The 13107-nt window shown below is 31.7% G+C and overlaps 1 protein-coding gene across 1 annotated transcript; it reads right to left on the bottom strand.

The window, feature by feature from the left end:
* Positions 1 to 3812: 3812 nt before the first annotated feature.
* On the bottom strand, positions 3813 to 4391 carry LOC124947152 (histone-lysine N-methyltransferase SETMAR-like). The gene has a single exon (XM_047488895.1). It carries the CDS (start codon positions 4389 to 4391, stop codon positions 3813 to 3815), a length of 579 nt encoding a protein of 192 aa, XP_047344851.1.
* Between the last annotated feature and the right edge of the window lie 8716 nt (positions 4392 to 13107).

The raw sequence follows: 13107 nt of genomic DNA, 5'->3' as shown, positions 1-13107 counted from the left end.
TATTTTTTATTTTTTATTTTAATACAGCGACCGATCATAAGTAAAGTTAATATATCTTCGTTGTAAATAAATTCTAGAAAAATTTCGTGCTAATTATTGGAAATTTCCACAACATTCAACGTTTTAATTAATTAATAAATTATAACTTCTAGGAATAATAGATAATGTTTTGGCAGAAATAGGTAAACGTTTCATTTTTCTTCTAATTGATTATTTTTCTCTGTCACTATTTGTGAATTTGCTGAAATTAAAATATAAAAAGGTAATTATTAAAATGATTAATTAATGTTAATCAGATGTATAACTAAATAAAAATGTATAAATATCGAATGATCTATTTGCGCGAAGATGAAGAAGAAAATAGATATCTAATATCGAGTTTTACTCTGAAAGTTTTTGATATCGTTGTCACCTGCCGTTTTATCACAAGTCTTCTGATCTTTTCTCAAGATAAGATTTGCGTTTAGGAACGTAGGTAGTCGATACAGCCAGTGCTATGTCAATGAAAAATATTAGGTAATTATTTATGTCAATTAAAATATTAGAAGATCGATAAAAATAAAATAAAATATGATGAGTTGATAATTAAAGAGAAGAATTTAGAAAAATTATTAATACATGATTTATTATGTAGCAATTTTTTGAAACATAAGTATTGTACTAGCTATTAAATAAATATTAAAGCGCGGAAATAAGGAAAAATATAATTTTTTACGAAAATTATCATAATTCATTTTACAAAATTTATTAAAATAATATATAGTCTCATTCCATTAAACAAATATGTGTTATAATTTTACGATGATATCCATTAAGTAAAATTGAGATTAGAAAAATAATTTTTTAAAAAATTAAATATTGATTAAGAAAATCAATATTGAAAGAGAAAAAGAAGATGAGCACGTTGAAATAATCAAATGCAATATGTAACAAAGGCTCCGACTGTCTTAAAATAGCAGTTGTGTCGCCGATGTAATTCTTAAACGTCGCGCATCGATGAACAACGCGGACCTTGATGAACAATGCGTCTTTACGGTCTTAACGCATGTGCATGTAGAACGAGGCTGCACCAAAAACGAACTCTACTCCCAATACAGTGTTAGAGCGTTAATTAAGGCTCTTGTCAATGATCACAATAATGGAGACGGGAAATTTATTGGATCGTTTCTTTTTGCTTCAATTCTATCAGGGACAACCAAATATAATTTTTTGCAGGTTTAGATTAATACTATATTTCTTTTATTTATTTAAATTATTAGATATATTTATATTTACGAGCAATTTAAATTATGTCAGATTAAATCAAGAAAAATGCACGTACACATCTATTATTGTATTTTCTTTATACAATGTATCTCTTTATGTATATACTTCCTTAGAAATACTTTATAGTACTTACTTAATAGTTATTCTTAATACAGTTTATTTTATTTTAACTAGAAATTGGAGGAGGAGAATTCATTCGTTTATTTTCATATAAATTATCATACAATATTTCGGATATTAACAGAACAACTGAATCACAACTCGTGAATGTTTGCACCAACACTTCATCTCTTTATCAAAATTACTAAATTAAATATCTGCTATAATATTTTTTCTATACGATATAAGTACTTACCTCCTTAGATATACTTCGTAGTAAGTCTAAAAATTATTCTTAACACAATTAATTTTGTTTAATAAGAGGCGAAAGAAATACAATTTATGATCGATCCTTAATTTGTTTATTTTCGGGTAAATTATTATATGATAATTTTGATATAAATGAAAGATATGATTTCCAATGTCTAAACCTAATTTATATGGCCAACAAAAAATTATCGATCATCGAGAGAAATATGAAAGATTAATAACTTAGTAATTGTTCAATCTCAATACGAATTTTCCCTTTTTTTCAAATAATTTTTAAAAATATATAAATCTCTAGTGGACCGACTGATAATAGTAAAAGTACCTACGTCTGTTTAAAATGATCTGAATTTTTGATAAAGTCCCTCATTCGTAACAACGTTCGCGAAGTGTTTTTACTTCTTGTCTATTTGGCTTCCTTTTATCACAGTTAATAGATACACATGTATTCCATTACAAATTGATTCTCAATCAACAAAGTGAAAACGTTTTAAAAGCTTGCGAGCTTCTGATCCACCGTTTTTATTTCAGAAGATATTCTTTTTTTCATGTTTCCTTTGCGTAGGACGAGATAGGAATATAGGATTAGAAATTAGGACTACTAAAAATACAAATTTCATATTGACCAGACTTTTTAAGTTCATCCGAAATTACTCATTACATGCATTTTTATATCTAAACACGAAAACGAAAGACGGAGAGGAAAACATTTGGTATTGGCATGAGTACATGACATTTTGAAATAATGAGGAATACTAGAGACGCGAATTTTAGATTGTCTGAATACATGTCGAACTTTCCACATTCGTTCGACATGTATTTTTAAGAGAAAACACAAAATTAAGAGAGAGAGAGGGAGAGAAAAAGAGAAAAAATCGAGTACCGCCACGTTCGAAATTCACTAATTTAACGTTTCTATCGACAATACTTACATCTCATGATTAAATTTTATAACAATGTATTATTTGATATATTTGCTGCAATAAGCTTTGCAATGATTTTTCTAAATAAATGATGAATTCGTGCTGTTAATTATATCTACATTGATCGTAATTGCATGATACCTACCTACCTTAACGAGATCTAATTAACTAATTTTACGAGAATCATTATCTTGCGGCATCTAATTATTATAATTTTATTAACTACATAGAAAATTGGAAATAACCGCAAAGTAAATACGAATATTGCTTCAATGATGATAGTAGTTTAAGTCACCCGTTAGACGAGTTCACCTACGTAAGTTTACTTATTAATTCAACGATGAGAGCAACGGCTACGCTATACATTACGCGGTATACTAATGTTTGTATACTTATACACATGTACATGTATATGCATGTACGTGGGTATCGAGAGAAAGAGAGAACGCTTATAATGCGGTCGTTCGTCGACGCATTATCGGACTTACGCATGTTATCGCACGAACTTGCTCCACGTGATGTAGGAATATTTCTGTGTATGTATGTGTGTGTGTGTACATAAACTAGCTTTAAACGAGATTGTCATGGTTATCGTACCTACTTGTCTTTCATTTTTTAATTATTCTATTCCGAAATGTAGAAGAAAAAGAAAAAGAACAAATTTCATGAATCGAATAGTATAAATATTATAACTAACGAAAAAAAGACGATGAAAGGAATAAATTTTCATGAATTATTGGGTTGGCAACTAAGTTATTGGGGATTTCAAATAAAGAAAATTCTTAATTTTTGTTTAAAAATATAACTTTATTCAATTAGATACTGTTCTTTCTTGTCGATGACCTTTTACCATCAATCTGGCAGTGTCAAAATTCCACGTTCGTAAAATTTCTGATCTTTGCTACCAAAAAACTGAATTAAATGTGATCTGACATCATCAGCGTTATTAAAAATTTTATCATTTAAGGAGTTCTGCATGGAATGAAACAAATGGTAGTCTGAAGGCGCAAGATCAGGGCTATATGGTGGATGTGATAAAACATCCCAACCCAGTTCCAATAATTTTAGACAAGTGATCAAAGACGTGTGGGGCTTTGCATTATCACGGTGGAAAACGACACCCTTACGATTTGACAATACCGGCAGTTTTTTTTGAATTGCATCGCTCAATTTGGCGAGTTGTTGAACGTACACGTTTGAATTGATCGTTTGGTTTTGTGGCATAAGTTCAAAGTAAAAAATTCTTCTATAATCCCATCAGACTGACAGCATAATCTTTTTTTGGTGAATCTCTGCTTTTGATGTCGTTTGGGCTGGTTCATCTTTCATCACCCACGATCTCTTCCGATTAACGTTGTTATAAACTATCCACTTTTCGTCGCCAGTAATTAGGCTTTTCAGAAATGGATCAGTTTCGTCGGGTTTCAGAAGCGAATCGCAGATACTAATGTGTTGCGTCAAATGAATTTCCTTAAGCTGGTGAGGGATCCATAAATTGAGTTTCTTGACATAACCAAGCATTTTTAATTTTTTTTCAATGCATGTATGCGATACATTGAGCTTCTTCGCAATATCACGTGTTGTACTATGACGATTTGAATCGATAATGGCCTTGATATGGATCTCATCGACTTCAACTGGACGGCCAGATCGTTGAGCATTTTTCAGTGAAAAATCACCAGAACGAAATCTGGCAAACCAATTTTGACACTGCCTTTCTTTCAAGGCTTCATTTCCATATACGGCACATAACTTCTTTTGTGCTTGCGATGCGTTCTTGCCTTTTCGGAAGTAATACAATAAAATATGTCTGAAGTGCACGTTTTGTTCTTCCATTTTTAAATTGGGATAAAAACAAAACTAAAGCACTAATCGATATAATTTGTTTACTAAATTAAAGGTAGAAGTCCAAATAATAAGAAAAAAATATAGATTAGATGCAATGACCCCATTAACAAAACAAAAGAAAGTGTAAAGTTCATCTATCGACAAAATCCGCAATCACTTAGTTGCCAGCCCAAAAAGTTAATTCATGAAAATTTATTCCTTTAAGTTGTTATAATAAATTAATGAAAAAATATAATAAAACGAAGACATTCAAAAGGATTTATTTTTAGATTTTACTAAGTATATTCTGAGGATTTATATTTGTAGCTCTTGTAAGTATATTTCAAAAACTATGAAAATCTTGGAGGCACAAATATCAAAAAGAGTACGACAGGAACTCATACAATGATTAAAGATCCTTAAATTTTGACTATACTATAAAAAATATTTTACGATAGATAATAGGTATATTTATAATAAAAACAAAAAGAGATTTGGAGAAATCGGTAATTCTCTAATGAACTTCGATATTTTTTCGGACTTGAAACAAATCTCGTTCGTCGTTTCTTCATCTTTAACAAGACATATCTAGAATGGTCTAAATAAATTAGTAATACTCAAATATTTATTACTTACAGTTCAATATTTTTCCGAATTTGAAGTAATGAAACATTGCCGATTCCTATTTATGACACGAGAAAACATCATGACATTTAATTTCGAATTCAGAAGGAATTATATTTTGTTAAAAACGATAAGATTTGATTTATCTATAAACATTTGAGCTATTATTCTTTGAAACTCATTTTAGTTAATTCATTATGAAGAAACATCAGTCGGTTTTCATTCGTAAAAATCAAATTCTAATTGTTTTTCGTTTATCTTGTCTATCCTTCGTTAATAAATATCCAAAGAGTTTTTTAAAATTATGCATCGTTACTTTCACTTTGAACTTATCAGATTAAATCGTTCGAAGGTCCTTGACAATTTACGAAAAATATTCTATAAAAGAATTTTAATAAACCAAACGATTTTTTCATTTCAAGAAGAATTAAAATAGACCAAACGGCTTATTCGTTTGTTTTAGAAGAGCATTCAAAGTTTCGTAGTCGTCTTAGAAAAAACGATTATTATTTTATAGATAATCGATGATTTTTTAAGTGCTAGCTTATCGAAATCATTTAGAGTATCATGTCGCGTTTAAGAATCGATTTCGACCGATCTGAAAAACTTAGGGATTTTGTCAGAATATGAATTTTTTCCGAGCGAAAGATCCAAAAGTGGGCTTATGAAGAATCGTCAATAACTTTGTTCGTATTGGGACGAATCGAATGAAATTCGAACTGTAGGACGACGAAATGATAACGAGTACGATGCAAAAGGAATGGTCCAGCTATCTCATTTGGTTTCAGAGATAGAGATCGGTGCTATTTCGTCTGCGCAGATTCGTTCGAAATCGCGTACCACGTTTGCGCAGCATCCCTGCCCCTCTTCTTGAGTATTCTACGTAGTGGAACTTTCTACGGCATGAAAGAGAAAGAGAGAAAGGCAAAGAAAATGACTTTGCTTTTTTCATATTACTTAAACATATCGATACATTGAAGATGCACAACTTTTTACCTTTTCTTTTATTTTTGCCATTTTCTTCTGTTGTATTTAAATCTTCATATAAAATTAACGTCTACAATTTAACATAAATACAAACCGTGATTTGTGTTAAGAAGCATTAGACCGACGATTTCCTTCATTGAAAATTTCATTGACGAATTCTGATGATAAAACTAAACTTTCTTCAATAATTCTTTAGCTTTGAATGACATTTTTGATAAACCGTATATCATTTATGTCAAATTATACGATTATACAAACTAAATAGTAAATAAATACGTGTACATAAAATCTTTCTTAACGTTATTTCATTCGTATAAAAATAGAATTTTGTCTTAACATTAAATCTAACGTATTTTAATTAACATTGATTCTCTAATGTGGTATTATTCAACGAGACTCAAGAATAAATTTCTTGAATCTTTTAAATAATCTCTTATTAAATATTAATAATAGATAACGAGAGTTCATGCTTATCCTGTTGCAAATGGAACTAATGAAAAGATCGAAAGTTACATAGGATAAAAATGGTAGCTGGCTCTTCCTCTAGTGGAAAAATGAAGCGATCGTATGAAAGGACTGACCTTACGAAGCCAACATAGTCGGTCCCAAAGAAAGAGGGAAAATTCTGTCGACGAACGAGAAAAAGCAATGAAAAGAGAGAGAGAAAAAGATAGAAAGAGAAAGAGAGACAGAGGTGGGTTGCACTCGAAAGGAGGAGGAGGAGGAGGAGGAGGTAGAGCGGGATCTCACACACCCACCCCTTGGACAATAATTCCTGTCACCATAGCAACACCCTCGAGACGCTCCCGTATCAATTCACCGGCCCGTAGAACCACACGCAACACACACGTTGCTGTCTCTCTCTCTCTCTCTCTCTCTCTCTCTCTCTCTCTCTCTCTCTCTCTCTCTCTCTTTCTCTCTGTGTTGTTGGGTAACCTTTCTATCTATCGATCTTCGTCTCTCTTTCTCTTTCTTTGTCTTGTTCACATCATTCCCCTTTTCCTTCCTCATTCGCTTTCCTTCAATTCCACCACCACTACAGCCACCACCCGCTGGCACTTTCCCCTCCCGACGAAGCCCCCATTGCCAGTTCATCAGAAGTCCGTATCGATCCGTCAACGAGTTCGAGGTCCTACGTACTCCAGCGGGAATGCTACTGACGATGGAATTGGCTAGTGCCCTCTCTCTTTCTTTTTCTCTCTTCTTTTTTCTCTCTTTCTATCTTTCTCCTCTTACCTTGTTTCTTTCATTTTGTCTCTTTTCCATACTCCTCTGATCCTTCTGTTATCCTTCTTAGATTTGTGAAAGTCAAATTCATTATGGAAAAAAAAATCGACAATTTTTTTCTTTATTTTATTTTGTCTCCTTTTGATGTTTCTATGACCTTGAAAGTCACGTGTTTTATAGACACGTTACATACGTAGAACGTAGATCCTTTTCTTTGATCTTCTCATATCTACAAGTGGATGTCTATTCGACATTCAGGTATATGTCTTGTCTATTTCAAAAGATACATCGAGTTTGAGTCAATAAATGTTTATTGATCGTTCAAATAAGAATTTCGTTGAATATCACGAAATATTACTAAAGGATAGTCGATAATTAATTGGTAATTATGGATAATTAATGATTATAAATTTGAGACAATTATTACATATATAGAATATGTCGACTGTGTATAAAAAAGCAACCAAACCAGTTCAAACCGAATTTGAATTTTTTCTTTTAATTCACTTTTATGTTAACGTCACATTAGCTTTATACTTTCCACGTTTTTCATGATAAATCTATGAGCAAGATACTCCATTTTTTAGAAATTGATCATTTTTCTCAAAATGAAAGATCGTACGATCAATACATTGTAATCTACAATGATCTTTGATTAATCATTAATCCAATGAAATAAACAGAAGAAAATTAGTTTAAATTAACATAACTTGGAGAATGAAATCCATCACGTTCGTCAGCCGGTCGTCTGGTTGGTCGAATCGTTCGAAAAGCCATTGTTACGCTTCCGTGATTGGCACCCTAGTCTTTATCTTTCTCTCTCTTTCTTTTTCGGCATCTACGATACGTTCCTTGTTATATCGAAGAGAAAACCGAAGAGTAAGAGAAAAAAGAGAAATAGAAATAGAAAGAAAATATCCATTTCTACGTTTAAGAAAGTATTTTAATTTCTAGTTATCCTCAAATTCAATGATTCCTATTTCCCTTTTTCTTTTGTTATATCGTAATAAAAATGTTGGTTATATCGGTATCCTTGAAAACGCCACAATTGTTTCTTGCCATAATTGTTGTAATAAGTATGATTCGATCAGCATGATCGAAGAAAATGACGTGAATATAATTAAATCGACCTTTTTATGAAGGAATCGTAACAAAAAATTAATTTCTTTGTTCTTCATTTCTATATATTAATTTATTTAGTATTTCTTAAAGTATTTATTTTGAAATATATCTAAATCCGTTTGTGGTAGAAGAAAATATATGTTTTATGTAGAGCAAGGCTTAATGAAATGATGAGAGACGAGTGATGCCAGTGAACAAACAGTGTTCAGAACTAGTGAGTAATCAAAGCGAAAAGAGAAAGAGAAAAAAGAAAATGAGAGAGTACGCTCGATCCGAGGACCGGGACCGGAAGTGACCCATCACCACTCCACATTCTCGACTTCCGTTTTCGTCCATCTCTTTTCCGCTCTTCTATCTCTTTTCCTGCTTCTTCTTTTTCTTTCTCTTCTTTTCTCTTCTTTTTCTTTTTCTTTGACAAACTTCGCATGTTTCTTATCTGCATTCCCATTGATAACCGATTGGAACTATTAATCATAAAAAGTTTCCATGAAATTCGAAATCTTAAATCAATATTATTTCTTTTTTTCTCTTTTTCTCTTTTCTTTTTGTTATAAATATTATTTTATTTATTTTGGTATTAGATATATAGTAAATCATGTATCAATCTTATCTCTCTCTCTCCCTTTCTTTCTTTTATTTTTTAATTTTTTTTATTATACAATATTAATATTTTGTAAATATAAGTAGTTACGAGAATTATATAAAAATTTTCGTTAATTATCATTTTTTTATTATTTTGTGGTTCTACGTCGAGTTTGATTTGACATCATATTTCGTTAGTATCACATTTTCGCGAGTTCTATGTTGAGTTGTTTACTCGAATCGTTAATACTAAATACAAATATATCAAAATATATTTATAAATATGTTGTTGTTAGATAGGAAAGATTACCGAAATTATAATCAAAATTGGGCCATTTTTGTTTTTCTTAATTATAAGTATTTTAAGCAATATAGTCGGTCTTATTGATAAAGAACTGTTAATAACGTTAATGTGTTTTAGTAGATTTTGTTATAAAATTCCCTGTTTATTTACGTTTTTATTGTCTTGTTGTAATTATTGTTATTTATAGATTGTTTTTTTAGATCCAACTTAGGAAACTGAAAGTCCAAAAAGTCCTGTTTGTCTATTTGGATTATTTACATAATCTATAATTTTACATTTTATACGTAGTATAAGTAATATATTTAAAAATATAATATTATCTTATGAAAGTACATCGAATGTAAGGTATGTTACAAAAACTTTTCAGTTCCATTAAATACTTAATAAAGATATGGGTGAAATATAGAAAAAATGGACTGATATAGATAATCTTCCCTTATTAGTTAAAATATTGAAATAACGGCTACCTACTCAATACTGACTGAATATGACTAATTTAGCGAAGATCGGCTGGAACGAAACAGCGAGAAAAACTCAGATCGCAAATGATTAATTATAAGAATCAAATTTGGTAAAATAAAATTGATTTCTTTTTTATGAATAATATTATGAATAATATTATTATTATTACTATGATTATTAATATATTTTTATCAAATCAAACGATCTATCTCTCGATCTTCGCGATAAATTGCTCTTTTCCTTATTTCGTACGATCGTCAATGTCTCAATGTTTTTTCTACGATGTATATCGGATCGAGACGGGGACAATAAAGGTGTCGATTCTAATTCGTTATCAGCTCGCGTTTGGCAAACGTATTAACTCCAAGAATACCAGAACTTTCTCCGTTCTCTTTCTTAGGCTAGACTAAGGCACTGATACTGTTCACCATAAAACAGTATGTCGATTCATCCTAAAGAGAGAAAAAAAGAAAAAGAGAAGAAAACAAATTCTCTCATTGGAATAACATCGTCTTGAAAACGAATTTTTTATTATCGATTTAATTTATCTACTTACCAATTTAATCTCACTCGAATTATTAGATTTTTATCAACGATTCTATGATACGAATTTCAAAATGACAACGCTTGTAAGTCGAACTGAAACAATATTAACGAAAAGGTTAAAGAGAACCAAGTCAATGTATTGTCCTCGGTTAAACAGAAAACAGACAAAATTAGAAAAAATTGAAAAGCAGAAACGGGTAACCTTTTTCAATTTCACGAGAATCCAAGCAAAACGAAACATTATTAGACTGATTGGAACGACTGTTTTTTGTATATATTATATATTAAAGAGAAACGAAATCATTCCAGCGATAAATAATACAGGAATATCGTAAAATTTTCTTTATAAAAAATTCATCATGTAAAATATGAGTATGAACAACGAGTATGTATATATATACTTAGGTATATATGTATCGGCGTACCATATTACGTGAAAATATGATTCTCTTAATGAACGAGAATATCGATCCATTGGAAAACGTTTCCTGATATCGTATAGGTATGTATATCTACATATATATGCGTATACATATATATATACTTACCTATACGTATAGAGTCTATGGAAAAGTAAAAGGGTCAAATTTCATGAATTTGTATCAACTACTTTTTCGATAACTAAACGTTAACTTTGACACTCGTTTGACGTGTTCTCTGTCTATTAATCACGAATGCAATTAACACCGTATTCACTTCGAGCATCTGTAATGGCCAATTGATCGTCACATACAAGATACTACTCGATATTTTATTATCGATTTATTTAAAAAAAGTATGTCGATGTAATTACTTTCGACATGTAGATATGAGAACCCTTGAAATGCTGACTCTGACATATTACAGTCATATTTGATAGAGGTATTATACTCAATCTACTATTATTTTCGTTAACATTTTGATCTTATCTTATTTTTGATCTTAATTAAGTATATCGTGATCGGAAGGAAATGATATGAATAAAAGTCGAATTTCATCGCGATATCGATCATGATCTCTCGACGATGCTTCCCGTGAAGATGGCGTTCAGACTTTGACGAGGGAAGGGAAATCATCGTGTCCGATCCCGTAGGCAAAATTCTTAAACGACGAGAAAGAAGGAGAGAGGATGGGAGTGGAGAAAGAGAGACGATGAGACGCAAGAAAGAAAAAGAAGTGAGGGCAAAAATCGCTTAGGGAAAGAGCCAACACATGAGCAGGTGTATCTGCTAGTAAACGATCGATACTCCGCCACCGATTATAGAGGAGCGGCCGACACTGAATTCTGCATGAACTTTTTGTCCCGCTCTCCTTCGCCCGGCCGATCGGATTTTCTATTTCTGCGTGTTCGCCTTTCAAAACACACTCGGCTTCGCTGTCGACGAGCTTCGACGAACTCGCATTTCTATCGCGTGGTAGTGTTTGTACTCGTATTTGTATTCGCTCGTGCCCCTTGTGTTATCCATAATGTCGATTCCTGGTTAACCATCTTTACGGAATTTCTGTTTACTTTTCATCCTTTTTCTAATTTTACTAGGATATTTAGGTAATATCTGTTATTAGGATAATGATATTATATCTAGGATAATGAGATCTAGTGTAGTAACTTTTTCTAAAATTACCTTATTATTGAACTTTCAATATTTATTCATAAAACTTTATATATGTAGGTACAATTATAATATTGGGGATTAATTTTTTTTATTTTTTCTTTTTATTATCTTTTTATTATCTTTTTGTTTTACTCTGTTCATAATTTGAAAATATCCATCTAGTAACTTTCTTCTTGGTAAAGTGTTACAACGGCGTCCATTTTTAATCGCCACGTCGCGTGCGACATGCACTCGGTGAGATCCATTTCCCCTAAATGCTTATTATGTCCGCTAATATTGCGAAAATCATTATACTGAATACTCACGTAATCTCTCAAGGCCGATTCTCACATTATCTCAGATCACGCTTCGCGGTCATACGCAGGTCAAGCTCCGATCAATTTTCTTCTAAAAAACAAACCTTACTTTATCTCTTTACTTATGGTTTTCTGATCGCTATCTTTCTCTATTAAGAAACCGAAGTCCGCATATATTTTATTAAGATCTAATAAAACCCAATTTAAATATCGTTAATTCAATTTTCTGTCTATTTTTGATCGAAATTACTTTATTTCAGACTATTTCAAAATATCAGAAAAGAAAAGAAAGAATCGTCCATTAATTTCTAATGCAACAAGAACGTGAATTTTTATATCACCATAGGTATTCTATTTCTTTTCTATTTTAGTTTAAATTTGTAAAAATGGAATTCCTATAAAATAGATGAACGACTTAATAAAAAGAACCTTCTAAAAATTTAAAGATCGTAATCTAATGGCTACAAAATAAATGATTTTGTCATAGTTCAAACATTAAGTTTTGGCGGGAAAATCGTAAAAATATTGTTTTTGAACGATGATGATCATTGTCGACTCGGCGACGGTCGTCTCGATAGATAGTCGATGGACTTTGGCGAGCAAACACTTTCGAAAGCTAGCTGCGATTGGTGACGTAATCGGATAGTGTCGTGAATATTCATGAGCATGACAGCGCACATGCGCGTTGTTTCGTTTCGTTTCGTTTCGTTTTGCTTTGCTTTGCTTTTGCTTTGCTTTTGCCTTGCCCTGCCTCGTTTTGCGCGGTGGGCCTTTGCGCGGATATTAGCATAACTCGTCCGCGTTTTGCCCATTAGCCATTAGCCCGAGACTAAGTAGCCGAGCATTACCGCGCATTTAGCCGCGAATATTGCACGCTAATTCGATTAATTTCCCTTCCTCTCTGTGTTACGATCGAGTGATCCAGTAAAAAAGGCAGAGAGAAGAGAGAGACAGAGAGAGAGGCAGAAAGAAGAGAGAGAAAG

This window comes from Vespa velutina, chromosome 2 (genome assembly GCF_912470025.1).
Source record: "Vespa velutina chromosome 2, iVesVel2.1, whole genome shotgun sequence".
Taxonomy (NCBI): domain Eukaryota; kingdom Metazoa; phylum Arthropoda; class Insecta; order Hymenoptera; family Vespidae; genus Vespa; species Vespa velutina.
This window is presented reverse-complemented; position numbering and strand designations above follow the sequence as displayed.

Excerpts from the sequence above, each read along its gene's own strand:
- LOC124947152 (XM_047488895.1), bottom strand. The coding sequence starts at position 4,391 with ATGGAAGAACAAAACGTGCACTTCAGACATATTTTATTGTATTACTTC.